This window comes from Bombus pascuorum, chromosome 17, assembly GCF_905332965.1.
Source record: "Bombus pascuorum chromosome 17, iyBomPasc1.1, whole genome shotgun sequence".
NCBI classification, from domain to species: domain Eukaryota; kingdom Metazoa; phylum Arthropoda; class Insecta; order Hymenoptera; family Apidae; genus Bombus; species Bombus pascuorum.
The window spans coordinates 3,476,466-3,493,376 of record NC_083504.1 but is presented as its reverse complement, the minus strand read 5'-3'; the positions used below and the strand labels follow the sequence as shown (position 1 = coordinate 3,493,376).

Here is a 16,911-nt window from a genome sequence, read left to right as displayed (position 1 = left end):
ATCACGCGCACCTGTTCGTATCAACCTCGAAGTACAGCCACTTATAATCCAGTCCCTTTCTTGAAACCATCCTTTAAATCACATTTTCATCCCTCGCATATATGCTAAAGAGTATCAGTGTCTTTTCTTTTTGCCTGTCGAGCATCGTTGTACCTTCGCTTTGTTTCTCTACTTACACAGTCGAAATACATATGTTTACCTCTACCATGCTTTTATTTACGTTCTTCGTTCGTTTACGCGATACATTTAGCTCGCTACTGCCAAGAACTCGAGTAAATATATCTAATATTCGAGTATCGATGCCTTTAAATTGAAAGCGGTACTCGGCTCGACGAAGTGCACAAAGTGGGCAAAGGATCGTTAAAAGAAAAAAAGAATGGGCGAAACTGGAATGGTTCGTTCCCTCTTCGTAAGCTGAAAATTGAAAGCATTTCGCGAAACCGTCAAAGGCATAAATCTAACGGCGAGAAACGTTAAATAAGAGGTAAAATATAGCCCGCGATATATTTACGGGGGAGGCAGGGTCAGATTAAAGCCTGGCCGTGGAGCATAATCAATAGATTCGAATTGTCTGGCGTGACAGCGCCGCAATATCGGAATTCTGCCAAGTTTCGTCGCTACTTGTATCGTCAACCATAGGAATGTCTCCGTTTTCTCTGTGTCCCCCTTCAGCTGTTGCGGTGGACGTATTCGTGTGGGTGTAAATTCGAGCTGCTTTCTCGGATTCTATAACGAAATCCCTTCTCGTCGTTCCACCCGTGAGACGGATGAAAACTTGGCTACTTTTAGACCTTTGAGGCAGCTTTTTCGGGGCGTGTTTCGCTGACATTTTCAGCTGGCTACAAAAGGACTTAGATAGATTCGATGATCGTAGGAGAGTCCGTTGAGCCTTTTTTTTTTTTTTTATAAACTTCATTGTACTTTCTGATAGATTTTTAGATTTAGCTTCGAATAATCTATCTGCGGTTATATATATATATGTGTGTGTGTGTATAAAAAGATATAACATATAATTAGACCGCGAATTTTGTATGTACTTACGTGAAATTGAAAGATGCAAGAACGAACGAAATGCATATTTATTGGATGAAAGTTTTCTATTTTTCAAAATACAAATTTGCAAACATCCGCGGTATATTGTCCTACGTATTTCTACGTAAATTCATAATCGCCCATACATTATTCTATACACACACACACACACACATACACACATATATATTTATCGATTAGACAGTGGCAAGTTTGTGTTGCGTTCGCGAACCAGTTGCTTTCCTTGTTTCTCGTTGGCAATTTGAAAATTGAACCGAATATCCGCTTGCCGAATATCCAGGAACGCATACTCTAATAACGCACATACGTTTCCACGCTGGAAACATCGACACGGTACATCGCATGAAAGTGCTCGGCAATTTGATTTATAGATCGTAATTTCAAGTCGCTGAAGAATATTTTATAAACCCAAGATAAGCAGTGGAGCAAGAAGCAGCGGGGTACAATTCGTTTCTCATTTATATTCCGTATTCATGCTGATGTTGGATTCGCGAAGCTGTAGGACAGGAGCTTGGACGATCCAATCTTGTCGTATCTCAATCGTTTTTTAGCGATCTTTCGGCATGAAACTAGCAATTTTTCAGTAAACGCCTGACACCTTTTATACAGTACGAAACGGGGATTTTTACGCGCGTGGATTTATTAAAGATCACGCGGACGATAGAATTTTTCGCGTCGGACGAGCACGAGTCGCAAAATAGGGGTGGAAAGTAAAAGTTAGCCTTTCGAGACAGTGGCGAATCCATTTTCGACGAGAAAACACGAAGCGAGTCGCGATAGCGGAGAAAAGAAGCTCGGAACGGTGCCGCTTCCACCCTCTTTCCGGCTGTGGCGACGCGGAAACGCAATTTTCTCCTCTGGCGTTTCCACACCGCTTCCGCGTTCTCGTTACGGCCCGCTCTGGAACTCTATGAATTGTGCAATGTCTTTCCCGTGTCGCGGATTTCCACGGGTTTTATGGTGATTTCGTGAGCTGGCCCGTGTATAGACACAGCCGCGGATCCAGGAGTGATTTCGACGAATGAATAACGGATGAACGTCTGGCCAGACTCGATGCCGCTATCATCTCGTTTCGATCTTTCAGTCGCTTCAATTTCGTTACCAGTTCACCGGCTTAACCGTTGCGTTTCTTTTTTACCCTCTCGTTGTTGTTTGCTCTTAAAAACGTGCTTTAAACCGACAAATTATTCGATAAAGTTATTTGCCGAGATCGTAAGCCCCGGTGGCGAAGACAATGGGCGAAACGAATCGATAGGAGCGATATTTTGTTAGGGTTCGGTATTGTTGGGGAATTTGAGCGGAACACGGGAAGGGAGTCGGTGGTGTTAATTGTATAGATTTAACCGGAACCGGGTAAATATGTTTTGTCGGAGTTGAACAGTTTCTCACGATTGCATCGTCGTGCTTAAAATAGTTAAATTTGCAATTTGTTGACATAGGAGAGCGACCGAATGGAACGTGGATGGTTCCCAGTTGATTTTGAGGAATTAATGATGTTGGCTTAGCCCAGCGCGCTCCGAATTGTATTACATTCTCCCCGTCGAATCGCTGCTTATGCTTTTTAGCTGAAAAACCGTGGGAGAGGGAGCTTTAGCTCGGATCAACCGCGAACGCTTCCCGACTTCGAATCACCGAATTTTACCATCAAAAACGACTTTTCCCACGAGCCGAACCTCACCGATCGATCGACTGCGAAACGAATACGCGATGGTGTTTCGCGACGCACGTCGCACGAACGCAATACGCTTGTCGCAACGCGGACGTAGCATAATAATAGCTTTCAATTATTAGAATTTCTTTTTAACCGGCAGCGTCGACGAACGTGGTGTCAGATATTCGCTTAAAGCTGATTAACCTACGTATTCGCTGCTACCGAACTGCAGCTCTTTCGCCTTTGAAATTCCATATTTATTTTACCTTCGTTTTAAACGATATCATCGTCCACTGCTTTGTTTGATTGTCCAATGAACTTTATTAGAGCGCAGTCAAAACAGAGATGAAAGAATTGCATCAGTCGCAGCTAGTTCGAGGGGCAGAACTAATTTTGTTATGTCAAACTGACGAGTCTATTATTATAATATAGAAGGAACCCTTTACAGCCTAACATTTCAAATGAAACGTAACCGTAGCCTTGGATAATTTCGTCGATACAACGTGTCTATCGATATCGAGTGTTAAAGAAAATCATACAAGTCTCTCTCGATGGAGGTGGATCGCGATCAACCAAGCGGCCAACTGGCACGGCAAAGGATTTCAGTATGCCGTTGAACTATCATCCTCCTGAAGGGCAGATGACGCAAGAAGAATTTTCATTATGCCACACCAAATACAATCGGTGCGGCAATCAGGTTGCTTCACCCTCGGTTTAAACTCGTTTCGAGGGTCAATAAAGGACCTCCCACCTCCTTCTCGTTCCCTCTAGTTCGCTCTTCTCGTTTCCCTCGCGACCTCTTACCCTCTTTCTCTCTTTCTCTCATTCTCTCTCCAGGTCTACGCCGACACGAGCAAGCACGACTCTTCACCGACCCTTTCGTACCCTTTACCGAGTAAATCGCGAAACTTGTTTCTGTTAATGCCTCGACGGCGGCGTCGAGCCACTCGAATCGGTGTTTTGCAAATTGAACTGTAAGGCCGCAAGAGCCACGGGCAGCCGGCGATTATGCCGAAGGCTAGAGTTTCGTGACGAGGATTACGAATCTCGTAACAAACGAGCCTTTTATTCGCGCGGTGTTCCAACCTCTCTCGACTAAAGTTATTTCCCCAATGGAAATTGGACGCGCGCCCCTTAGTTTCACCTTTGCTCGATATACAGAGTAATACGCGACGAACGATTATAAACGGTGCGAATTTCCCCTTCCATTTTTCTGTCGTTTATAAAATCTTTCCCGCTTCGATTCCACGGTTGATCGCGTTCTCGAGCTTATAATCTTTTCACCGAACGCGGATTAGGATAAAATGATCATCAGCGTTCGTTTACGAGAATAGAGATACACATTCGTTTCCCTTTGTTTCTTCGCACGTACATAGCACGTACAATAGCGTCCACTAGGCACGAAACACTCGAGACTCTTATTATACTTAAGGTAGATCGTATCGAACGTTTGGCAAATGTCTCGAGATTTCTGAACAGATGCGTACTATTAATCGTTTGGCTTCTTAATTTGATTGTCGTACACCGATTCGTTTCGGTCCGTTGCAACAAATATTAAAGACACTACCGTTCAGCTTGCGCCAATAGCAAGCGTTCGAGGCATCCAATTAATTGGCGCGTTTCTACGTTTGATTCTAAAGAAATTCAATGAAAAACAAATCGAGACATCTTCGTCTACGTTTAGGTTTATTATTCAACACCGAGTGCCTAGGTAGTTGGAATCGAGCCGCAACGCGTTCTGTTCGCAATTCTCTCTCTGCCATTGGCAAGGGAAAAAGTGCAAGAACATCCGGCACGTCAGATCGCCGGCTATTGTGATCCGGATCAATGGCAATGCCCGTGCTGGACTTTTATCGACACGGACGAGCTTTGCGTCGAGAATGAAAAAGTACCGTATCAACGTTATACCGTGCCCCGAACTATTCCCAGGCCCTTTGAAGCGCCAATCAATTATGTATAACGAATGAAAGAGACGGGGCCATTTTTTCTCTTACCTCCTTTGTTCGACATCCAGTTTCTGGTTCAGCTTCTTTCGTCACGTCGATCGCGCTCTATCTCGATCTCTTTTTTCGGAATTTCCGCTCCTTTCTTTTATCCGGAGGACGTTGTTCCGACTTCTCGTATCGTCAGATACTGTAACAAACGATTTTCAAATCGAGTGTTACGACTGGAAACAAAAAATCGAGATACAAAATCGAATAATATCGAGTTCACGGTAGATCATGGATACTTTATACTGTTGTTCGCTCTTGTGCACTAACGCATTTCCGTTCGTAAGCCCGACACGTCTCCCAGATTCAAATATGAACTTTAATGAAACACGTTTTGTTATGCGGTCTTCGAAATGTAATATACAGCGATCACGAAAGGATATTTACACACCAACACATTTATTACAGCATCTATGTACCAATTAACTGGATCCAAGAATATTGAACTTTATATCGTTTAGTGTGTAGTATTTTCATGCGATTATAAAAATTGGATATTATGAAAATGAAATGTAAAGTTCGATAGAAAATTTAGTTGTAATTTAGTTTGGATGGACACGGTTAATAATCTACTTCTACTTTGTAAGTACAATATCCATTTATTTGCGAGTGTCCCGTGACCGATGGGCGACCGGTGTACGTCGAAAGTCTTACTCTCGTGAGCTTCTTCGCTGTGGATGATACGATGCTGCTTTTGGTAAGCAGCTCGTGAAATACTTGTGAACAATTGTAACTAGTCTAGACCCAGCACGAGAAATCGGGCTCAAGTACTATGATTCATTCGGTTGATCAATTCTCCGCCACAGAAACACGGAGGTTTCTCCGAGAATGGAGTGCCACTTCATCGATATTATTTTCCCATTCCGGTTGGTTGTACAGCCTCCACTCGATCTCTCCTCGTAACCGGGTCCTCGGTTATTGGACCAAGAACCTGTTCCCCTGAATAACAAATGCTTTCGACCGTACCGACACGTACATTTCTCCTCCTCACGAGCACATTTCTGTGCGTGCAACGGTATGAGAGAAAAAACAGAGAGAGAGAGGGAGAAAGGAAGGGAGGAAACGCGAAAGCGCTGGGAATGAATAAAATTGGAGACGTGGAATATTTCGCCCTTGGGAGCAGTGGCCATTTTACGCGCCATTTCAATCCGTGACGTCGTCATCGACAACGAACACGCTCTCGCTCCCAAACGACTGGGAACATTTTCGATTTTTTTCATACCCTAACTCTTCCACCCTTCGCCCGGCCTTCTTCCAATCTTCGTGCTCGTTCTTCATTCGGAAATCGAAACGTCGATTATCGACCCCCGCCGTGAAGATCGTGTACTGTTTGTCGATCCTGATACATGCTTACCACGCGATGTATCAGTTTTATAGTCGCGTGAGAAGACGATGTCGAATCGAAATCGATGCTCGAACGACATCCCCGAAGGTAAACCGAGAATGAGCCGCGGCGATCTTGAAACGAAATCGAGGATTACGATTCGCAAGTTAAATGGAAGTCGGTTGAAAAGTGAAACGAAAGGTACGGTTTGTAAACCGGGTCGAAACTGATCGCGTTTATTCCGTGGCGTAAATGGGACTGCGAAACGAGGACAGGTGGAATGGTTGAAAATCGTTAGGTTCTATTATCGTTGGATATCGAAACCGATAACGCTGTCACCGGGCTGTGCATTAACCGGCCGACGAAATCTAACGGCGAAACGGCGACCGATGAACGAAGTTGAATCTTGGACGGCGATTTTTGCCCTTGAATCTAGAAAATGGAATATATCGTCTGTACAAATCAGTGAGAAAGTTCGGGCTTAGTACGTGTGGCGTGAGTAAAGGGCATAATGGATTGCCAGACAGGGAAAGGGAAAACGATTAGAAAATTGGTAAAGTTAGAAGTAGGGGCTGAGACGAGAGGTGTGGGAACGTGGGAAGACTTTAGGGGTGTACGCAGAACGGTTAGGAATCGAGGGCGTGTTGCTACGTATCGGCCGAGAAGAAGAGGACGAGTCGATGGCAACAGTGGCGATGCTGGAAGCGAAAGAATACAATGCACGTGGGGTAACAAAAACGGGAACAAAGGACCAGCGAGCGGAACAACGAAATATCGAAGGACAAGGGACGTTGCGGTGGGAAGAGGAGCCGAATCGAAGCAAAACGGGCAATACGCGTGTACACGCATATACAGCGGGTGACAAAATGGATTAAGAGAGAACAGAGGAAGAGAGCAGCAGAGCGTAGGACGAGAAGAATTCGTGGAAAAATCGGAGAGAAGAAAGGACACAAAGAGACGGAAAGGAAAAAAATCGCCGAGTTGGAGCTCGAGGCTGGGAAATACAAGGACGGGTCGCGATGGGTTCACCCGAGAGGGATCGGGTGAAGGGGCAAAACTGCAAGCGCAGCAATATCAACTTTCGTCCTCGTAAAACTTTCCAGCGCTGACGGCTGACAGCTGTCAATGACGGGCGAAAGCGAGGGCGAGCAGAAGCGCGAGGAAGAGCAGAGGTGGAGGAGGAGGAGGAGGACGACGACGACGAGAGAGAGGAGGACGAGGCTGGTCGCGGTTTCCACCCTTCTCCGCTTATTCTGGCAGCCAGAGTCCCGGTCCCTGCACGTCTACGTCGCCTGACGACTGTCAAAGTGTCAGGGATCCGCGGCGCGCTATTCTTCTCTCGCCCGACTGACGATAATTCACTTGGCGTCCCCAAGATTCGACGTAGGCCCGCACACGACGTCCGTGTTCGCTTCCGTTTCGTCCACCGCCGTCGTCTCCATTGCCGCCCTATCGCCCGTCCCTATCGCCATCGTCGTCGTCGTCGCGGCATGACCCGCTGATAAAAAGATAATGGATCGCCGCGATCCGGTGTCACACGGAAGAAGAACGAGCACCGGTAGCCTGGCTCGTTTTAACCTCCAGAGGACGCAGCTGCGAAGCAATTGCCGCGGTCTGCTCGGAACGTCCTTTGGCCCAGGGAAAGGAGGTCCCGAGAGAATGAATCAACCATGTCCTTGGTTCTTGGAGAGGTCTGCAAGAAATTACGAACCAAGCTGGTTCAATGGAATCGCCGGTGGTTCTGTGTACACTTCGATTTCGAGAAAGGAGAATCAAGATATTTCGGATCGATCTGTGAGAACCGAGGGAGACGACCACGCATCCCTCGAAGCGTTAACAGGGAAAACTATTTTATTCCACCTGTCTCTTCTGTGCTTTTGGCTTTCTACATTAAAAAAAAGTTTATTCCGTTTCTGTTTAGCCAGTTATATTTATAAAATACGTATAGCATGAAATTGATTCGCTTTTCCGTCAATGTTTTACAGAACGATACTTGTTTATCGATCGCGTTTGAAAACTTTTTATTTCGAATCGTTTGGACAACGTTTCCATTCGGTTGTCAATCCGATATTGTTTTGCCCATTCGGGAAACATTGATTTCATTTGACCTACATGCTTCAAAAGGAAGCTAGGTAAAAGTCGGCAAAAATCTTGAAAATCCGATGTAACGTTTTCGAAACGAGAAAACAATTCCGTTAGCCTTTACGTTGTAAATCGTGAGCGCTTTCAAGACAGATCTTGTAATCTCTCTCTTTGTCTTTTATACCCATCGTTCTCGTTCGTCCCCGTTTTCAGCTTGCGACTGAATCCCATAACACTGGAAAACGTCATGCAACGCATGGTTTCACAAAATCAACGAGGTTGGTGGTTACCGGAGTCACAGGGAGCAACGAAGAACAACGGCGAACAACGGAGAACAACGAGAATGTATAGCGAGATGAACTGAAAGCGCGGGAGGAAAGGGAGTCGCGAAAAACGCGCGTAAAATCGGCGACCGATCGAAACCGATACCCGCTGATTGCCGAATTCGTTAACTCTTTTGAAAAGCACGGCTAGAGGTCGGCGAGAGAGAGAGAGAGAGAGAGAGAGAGAGAGAGAGAGAGAGTGAGTCGGCGAGAGAATCGGCGAAGGGAAACAGGAAGTAAAGGGACGCGCGACACAGCGGTGTACAATGTTGCAGGTTTGCCGTGTGTTGTCGCGCGTCTCTTCTCTCGCCCGTCCCTGCCACCTACGCTACCTCTCAACGTGTTCCTGGTCCCTCCGCAGTGTTCCGGTTGTTCCAGTCGCGCCGCGTGCGTCGACGCCGAGAATAAAAGTGCCGACGAGTCGGCGGCCGGTTGTAATGGTTAATAGTTACTTGTACGAGTATTTCGAGCCGGCTTCGAACCAGTCGTTTCGCCTCGTTGCAACGCGTTTCCACTGAAAAGAGCTTTTGTTCGTCGGATAAAAGAGAGACACGCGATATTTGATCTAACGCGAGCACCGGGGATTGTTTAAACGTTTGAACGAAGAAGCGTTTCCAGATTTCGAGTAGGGGGACCGGCCGGTCCCGTAACGCTTGAAATTTGGGTAAAGTTTAATTCTCCATCCACCGCCGTTCTTTGTAATCTTTCGACAAGTTTACATCCGTGAAATGGACTCTCGCTTTTTCCCTCCGCCTGGGGATTTTCATTTCGTTTCTACGTCACTTTAGAACTTTATATCGTTCCTATCGCGTTTGCCACCACGGCCGATGTTTCTCGCAACTGAGAGTCGTTCGTGCCAAAAGTATTCGACGCACGGGCAACATCAACGCTTATACACCTACGATAAGCGTTCTCCGAGGTGCGTTTACGTTTAGGGAAATTTACGCAAGACGAAATTCTTTCTGTAAATCGGCTTGTTGGAAACGGCACCCGCAGGACACCGGCTCACGCCACTTTTCGTTCTGATAAGTGATATATATTAGGCCCGTGCACGGTTTATAGCCAAAGTTTCGGTCCTCCGTATCAACGCTATTCCCACTGGGAGATGATCCAGCTACTTAATCTCATCCAACCACATCCGTATTGGCAAATATTTCATTCGCTCGCTTTAAATCTTCATTTCCTGTTCTCCCTCTGGTAGTAACTCGTATGTATTTTCCCAGGCGATTTTGTATTTCACCGTTGATCAAGTTATTCGACGCTTCGCTATCTCGATCGAAACCGCTATTTCGATATTTTTAGCTTCTTTTTACTTTTTCACAGGCGGAGAAATTGGCTCTCTTTTTAATTAATCTCGTTTTTTAACGAACATTTGACACGAATCCAAAGTAACGGCTTACAAATGAAAGGAAACGCGCGGCACATAAATATCCTCGTAATTATTTCGGAACTACTCCGTGTCCTTCTATCTTAATGGAGTAGGGAAACATAAAAAAGATCGTCTTTCGTCGTTTAATACCGACGATAAGAAGCTAGCCTAGCATTAATGTGACAGCGTATGTATCAAATAATTTATAATCGGCTCAATTCGTTCGCGTGTCTGGCATTTAAACTCGTCACGCGCACGACGCGTGCTATTACGACCGATTACGTACGTAGTATCGAAAAGCACGATTTATCTAGAGCAACCACCTACTCGCTCGACTGATGATATTACGACTTCGTGACACAGTTCGAATTCAGCGACTTTCGGTCGCGCAGAAAACACGGTACGACCGGCGATAATGTTAGACGTGAAAATTCACCCCGTCGTGTCACGAACAACAACCGGTATTTCCATTTCGCGACGGCGTTTATAAGAAAATTCGTCTAATCTCGATATCAAGATTAATCGATTAATCAGTGTAATACTATTCGCGTTCTGTGCACGGTTAGCGCGCTTGTGCCGTGGTCTTGAAGTCAATCAAACGATAGCTGCAAAGCTGGAATTCCCTCGATAGCGAGGATATCAAATTTAACGCCAAACGAGAAGTCGAGCTGTTGGAATTAGAAAATTACTTGCGCCGTCTGTCGTTGCATGTTTGTTAGCAACGTTCTTTCTTATCACAGCGAATATCGGAGTAATCGAAGTGTACGCTGGCGCTCGATCGGATCTCGCGCCACAGTTCGTTCGCCTCTCTTTTTTTCAGTTTAATAGCGAGGCGATTCCGGCGCGCGTGAAATTTCTGCCATTAGTTCGATTTCAATCCGAAGAGCTGAAAGCAGAGCCGTCATACCTTCTGCAAACGGGAATTCATCCGAGAGATTGTATACTATCTGCGCGATTCGATCTGCGCTATTTAGATGTGCGCAACTCTCTCGTCGAATCCCTCTCGCGGGACGCGACAGGCCTCCATTGTAATCTCGAACTTACGAACTAACGATGTTGCCGCTGATGATTGTTTGCACGATGAAGCTCCGATATAATACCGTGTCCGCCGTGATATTGAAAACAATTTATCGACGGAATGATGCGAGCCGTGTGTTCTCGCTTCTTCAAAGCGCTATTGTTCCCCAACGGGCGAACGCAATCACGATCCAGAGATTTAGAAACCGGCACTAGAGAATTCCAAGGTTTCCCTCTTTTTCCGTAAATTACGTTTCGATCGAACAATAGAATCTCGTATGTCTGAATTCTATTAAAATTCCTCCGTGTACCAAGCGAAAGGCGATTATGTCTCGTAGCGGATTCGAAATTAAATAAATATTCAATCTGCCAGCTTTCGAGCGGGCACTGATTTTACTTCGGTTCGCTCGCCACCTCTCGTCGATCCCGCGAGATCAAATTTATATTTGACGAAATATCATCGGCGAGCCTCTAATTTTCTAAAGAAATCAACGCTCGATACACGGAGAGAGCAAACGATCGATTTCTCCTGGTCGATAATGGGATTACGAGGGTGGCGTCTTTTTTACGCGGCGTCAGCCAGTCGCGGTGAACCAGCGATTTTTCGCGAGGGTTTTCTACGAATCCGGAAAACGGGGCGGTGTTGGTCAAAGATTGATCGAGCGGCGGGAAGAAAAATGAGCGCACGCGGCCACGGAAGATCGCGTGTCGTCGTCTTAATCAAGAAATTTCGGGGCCGGCCACGTGACTCGGGGAGCCCCGACGCGCCCTCTCCGTCGCTACAAGCAGGGTGTATTTTGTCGTGGGCCATTTCTGGGGTAAATTACAGCCACGCAGGAGTCGTTACGGCTGCTTGAATACCGGTGAAATGGATCGTGCCGGGGATAAAGAATGAAAAATTGCCGCTACCGTTATATCGCGTGTATTGTCCGACGGTTTTCTGAAAAAAGAGAGAAAAAAAAAAACAGCCCACGGCAAAATAAACGGAAAATTCCATTTTTCGTTAACGCTCGCGCTACGTTACCGCGGTGATTAAAATCTGTCGTTTATTATCGCCGATTGATAGTTTATTCCCGTTTTATAAATGCTAATGTTGCACCCTTCCTTTTCTTTCCATCGTAAAAAATATAAAATATTTTACGATTGAGAACGGAGAAAGATTTTCTTTGTTTTTTCTCGGAAACGATACTACAAATCATAGCGAATCGTAAATCTTGTTTGATTTACGAGAATTTTGAACCTCACCGACGTTCGCAATTATACGCGAAAGCGAACTGCAGTTCTTTCACAGCGAATCATCTATACCATCTTCTTTGCCGTATGTTTAACGAACGTGCATCGCTTTCGCGTTACAACAAAACGACACGATTTCAGTCAGCTCGTGTGCGCTCTTCCTCCCGGCAATTAATTTTAATTGGCGTAACGTTCAACAAGAGGCGAAAGCAAAGAAACGAACGCCGCGGTAGACGGTAGATCCCAAGGGGGTCGTCCGTGCAATTTTTCTAATCATCTTCCTTATTATTCTTGTCGCTATTATCCTTATTATCATTGTCCAATTGGAGAACGCGGCCCACTTCCGGGGAGACGTACGGCCACCCGGGGATCGTTGTTCGTACGAAGAATGGGGGGCTGGATACGCCGGTAAGAAGCCGGTCGTAGAGAAGTAACGACTCGTTCGTGAGAATAAACCTCGCGTAGTTTTGCTCGTTTCAAATTCCCGAACACGTGCACACTGCTCGTTTCATTAACGGGAAATAAGGCTGCTGGATCTTCGCGGGTTCCTTTATCATGCGCTTGTTTCGTTCGACGCTAAGTACGCTACTGGCCGATGTTTCTCTCAAATTTGATTCGACTTTCGATCGAAACACGGTAGAATTTCCAACACCGAGGAACGTTTTATCCAAGAGTCCTGTGCGTCGTTCAACGGTACAACAATGAGTAGAAGATTCTACCAATCTCCTGTGTAATTTGGGAAATATTTTTGACGTTGTATCAGACGTTCTCTATGATTTTTTGACTTTTGCGAATCGTAGGTGGTGACGCGTATTTTTGTGCACGTACGTTTTCCCGCTACACGTTAATGGGATTTTATCGTACAGGTGAAATCGATAAAGAAAAGGATATTGCGAAATCCGTAAATATCGAGCAACGTTGCAATGTTTAAATCTCGATTTCCAACCTGTACCCATTTCCACATTAACCGACAACGAAATCTTGTAACCGAATCAGCCATCGCAGAAGATCGCTGATTGTAGTATTTCAATTTACCCGGTTCTAAATGTACCAAGCCCCGTGGCTATCGCCTTTATTTGCCCGAGTCTCTTTTACGACGTGACTACCTCTTTTCATTCCGTCATTGGAAACGTTTTATAGTCGAGCACACACAACCTCGGCGGATAACATATTTGCGTACGAATAAATGCATGAACCTTAATTCCGACAAATTCGAATTCTACCAGCTGAATGACCGAAACCTCGTCCGAGTGTAATCTAACATTGGCCGAAAGATCGAAGCAGACCGGAAATAGAGAAGAGGCGAACGATCGGTGAAAAGGTGGAAGAAAATGGGCAGAAAAGAAGCGATTCGTCGGATCGGTACGGCTGAGTTTCGAGGATGAAATCGATAGCAGGTGGTGGCGGTGAGTCCCTGGAGCGAATCCGCTACCTCTACGCCCCTTTTACCCCTTCATCCTCGCATCTCACCGACACCGGCCACCCTCGGGCATTTATTTATTTTCATGCGGTTCGAATGCCGCGGGTTGCCTCTCCTGCCTGCTTTTCGACGTGCCTGCAACAGAAAGGAGAAGAGAACATCGGGAGAAAGGGAGAGGATGGATAGAGGGTGGATTTCGAGGGCGGAGAGGGTAAAGAGAGGGAGAGAGAGAGAGAGTGAGAGTGAGCCACGCGCGATTCACGGCGGGCTCGTAAAATCCGCGGGCGAGACTCGAAATCCGTAATCACAGTTCGCACCAGCGCGGCGCAGCGGCCCAGTCGCGATGGAGAATCTCGCCCCTAGGGTAGAAGGGGCCAGACCAGCTACCAGAGCATCGGAATGGAACGAGAGGGGGAAAAAACGGTCGAATGTTTCGCGGTGGCTCTTTCCTACCCATCCTGTCGCGAAATCGAATCTCCTCGTCGATCCCTTTCTCTCTCGTTCTCTATTTGCCCTGTTGCCGCGCCTCGCCGATACTGTTAGCGATAAGAACTCGGGATTGCACGTAAATGTCGGCAGCCAGCTTTTCCTTTTTCTTTACGGTTTAATTCTTTGGCCGAAGAAACGGCGACAGCCGAAGAGGTACGACACTTTGCGGTCGCTGAGTTACGGGCCACACCATCGTTGTTTATTTAATGGTCGTAGTTAACATCTTGAACGAGAAAACAGAGGATCCCCGTTAACCAATGCGTCTGTTCTCCCAGCCCTCTTCTAGGAATTGAATTCAATTTTTCATGTGCAGCAGGAGCATTTCGTACAGCGTTTCGTATATCGAGGGGGAAATTGTTTTTCCTTCGCGGGAAGAAACACGATTTGACACTCTGTGGATGTAACGAAAGGCTGGAAGTGTGTTTTCCAAGGAACGCGTCGGTGAAAAAACTTTGGAAAATGACAGGCGTCGATATCAGCGAGCGTCGTCCCCTTCGAGATAAGTGTAACAGCGGCGACTCTTAAAACGCTTCCTTCGCGCTTTATTATTCTATCAAACCCTCCGGGGAAAGTGGCTGCTCTCCGGGGAGAATAAATTTTTTTATTCCACGTTAAAAGCGACCAGACATCTGTTCTATCGACCGAAGACGCGTCGCGAAACGTCCTATTAAGAGCAAAAAAATGGCACACGGGTAGAAAAGAGGAAGGAGAAGAGAAAGACGGAGAGAGAAGGGAACGACGATAGGAAGAGGCGTGTCGTCAAAGAAGAATCCAATTCGATTATTTTCTCTCCGATGTGACGCTGTTCGTTCCGAGCGTGCCAGGCTCGATCTTAACAGAGACGCGAAAACGATTGCCACAATTAGATGAATCAACATTCCGACACGCTGACGGGAGACGACAATAACAGCTTTTATTTACGAAGCTTTTACTTAAAGACACGACTGGAAAACGTCGCTTGTACTAGCCTGTTACTTTCGTTCCGCGTCCCTCCCTGGAATAATATTTTTCCCGCTCTCCCTCGTTCAGGCCCGGAATGAGATTTAATTAACCCCTCATTAAGAATCGCGCAACGAAAAGCCCGTCTACGTTTTGTTTATTCGCTCCGTCGTTTCCTTTTTACCGTCACGGCGATTGCACCGTTGCGTTTCACCTAGAGAGAGCCAAAGCGAGGTTCAACGAGTAAGAAGGATTGACTTATTTATCAGTTGTCGAGACTTGTCTACTTTTTGCCAGACGTCATTCGGTCACGCGACACTGCTCTACAATCTCATTCTTTCTTTCTTATTGTTAGCCGTTTGAAGTAGCAAGTGGAACTATCGTATTATACCATGCGATTTACAAATTGCATTCGACTCTGGAATTACCAGGTGGAAATTGGAAATAGGATTACATACGTAGCTGCTATGCTTTCTATATGCGTTCTCTTCTTAGTATACGATGGGTTGAACAACACGATAAATCACGCCTCTTGTCTGTCGTGGAATAGCGATTTTAAAATTGGATATGTCGCAACCAATTTCGTGCCTACGCACCCCTTCTCGAACGATCGAGCAATGTCGATTGTTTTCTGTTCGTTTGCGGATATTAATTTCAATTAAGTTGAACTGAAACAATAATTAAACTGATATTATCCATTTTTCTCGCAAAACATTGTAAATTAACATCGATGGAGCAAAAGTCCCTGCCTCTTTCTCACGAGTAAAACTTCTATCCTCGTAGAGAACTATGGCTATCGAGAGCTGTCAACGATATTTTACCCGATACATTTCGCCATTTATCACGCCATTGACGCCATTTGGTCGGATAATCTGTTTTCAAATATGGATCGTTTAAAAGTTGTTCATAATCCAATTTAACAAATTAGAAGGAAAATCAATCGCATTTAGCTGAACTCGAGTAATTCTGTTACTTTTCCCTGTTGTAACGTTCTTGCCGTGTGCGGCCTTCCCCTATCGAAAATTATTCGACCAGCTGTAATCCAATAAACTAATTGCGCACTTAGGAGAACGAATCTATCGGTCGAACGAAAGAAAGCGATACATCGCATTGTCGCAAAAATGGATCGCTTTCGCTGCGTGTGCACAGTCAGGTGTTCATCGAGGGGTTGGTCGCGCGGAGAGAAAGGAACGATGCACGAGGGACATCGCCGGGTTTCGATTATCGTCGATAACTCGGCTGGATGTATCCCTTCCGTGCTATGGCTGTAGTTTCCGGAAATTCGCTTCGCCCCTAGGATTATCCCGTCCGGGGAATTCCCATCTCGACGCCATGGTTATGCGCCCTTGCCGTTACCGCGCTCCGTTCAACCCTTACTTTCGTCGGTCGTATCGTCGCAGTCTCCACGGTTCTTGGCCCTTTTGTCTTCGAACATCGCCGCGATTTGTCTCGTATTACTTCCACGAGAATATTGCCTCGTCTCCTCTTCTTCGTTCGGCGAAGGGAACAACGTATCGCGTTGGACGGCGACGCGGCTTCGAACGAAGATTGCGTCCAGAAACGGACACGCCGCGATATGACATTTTTCGCAGATGGCGTCGACCGATCGAGTCTGTTCACGTGGATGTTTGCGATATTTGTTTCAGAATGCACGTTTCCACTGAAATGGGAAGGCACGTGGTTTCAAAGCGGAGTCAGACAGCCGATCGTGATCTCCAGGAATGAATTGTCCAGCAAGGGTAGGTGCCTGCACAACGAGGGCGACAAGTTTCTCCTGGTTGATCAGTGAGTACATGCCATTTTCCTTTCTACCTTGTAAAACGTATCGGTCTGATGTGACATCTGCACTCTCTTGTACAATGATTTCATGACTAATATTATTACACGATACATTAGGAAGCTAGAGATCATCAGTTGTAATAGTCCATTGTAAAAATTGTTGCATTTTTATTAAAACGTCCTTGTTCTTCCCGTTCGATGTTAATTTTTATAAAATAGTTCTATCGGCCTCGTTTACTCG

At 45.9% G+C, this 16,911-nt stretch overlaps 1 protein-coding gene across 3 annotated transcripts in view; it reads left to right on the top strand.

Annotated features, from left to right (window-relative positions):
- LOC132915542 (uncharacterized) overlaps nucleotides 1–16,911 on the top strand; it is a 265,049-nt gene that overhangs the window by 187,959 nt on the left and 60,179 nt on the right. For all 3 annotated transcript variants that reach the window (XM_060975410.1, XM_060975409.1, XM_060975408.1), the window contains one exon: nucleotides 16,538–16,676. In XM_060975410.1, coding sequence (XP_060831393.1) covers nucleotides 16,538–16,676 — 139 coding nt within the window. The remainder of the gene's footprint in view (nucleotides 1–16,537; nucleotides 16,677–16,911) is intronic.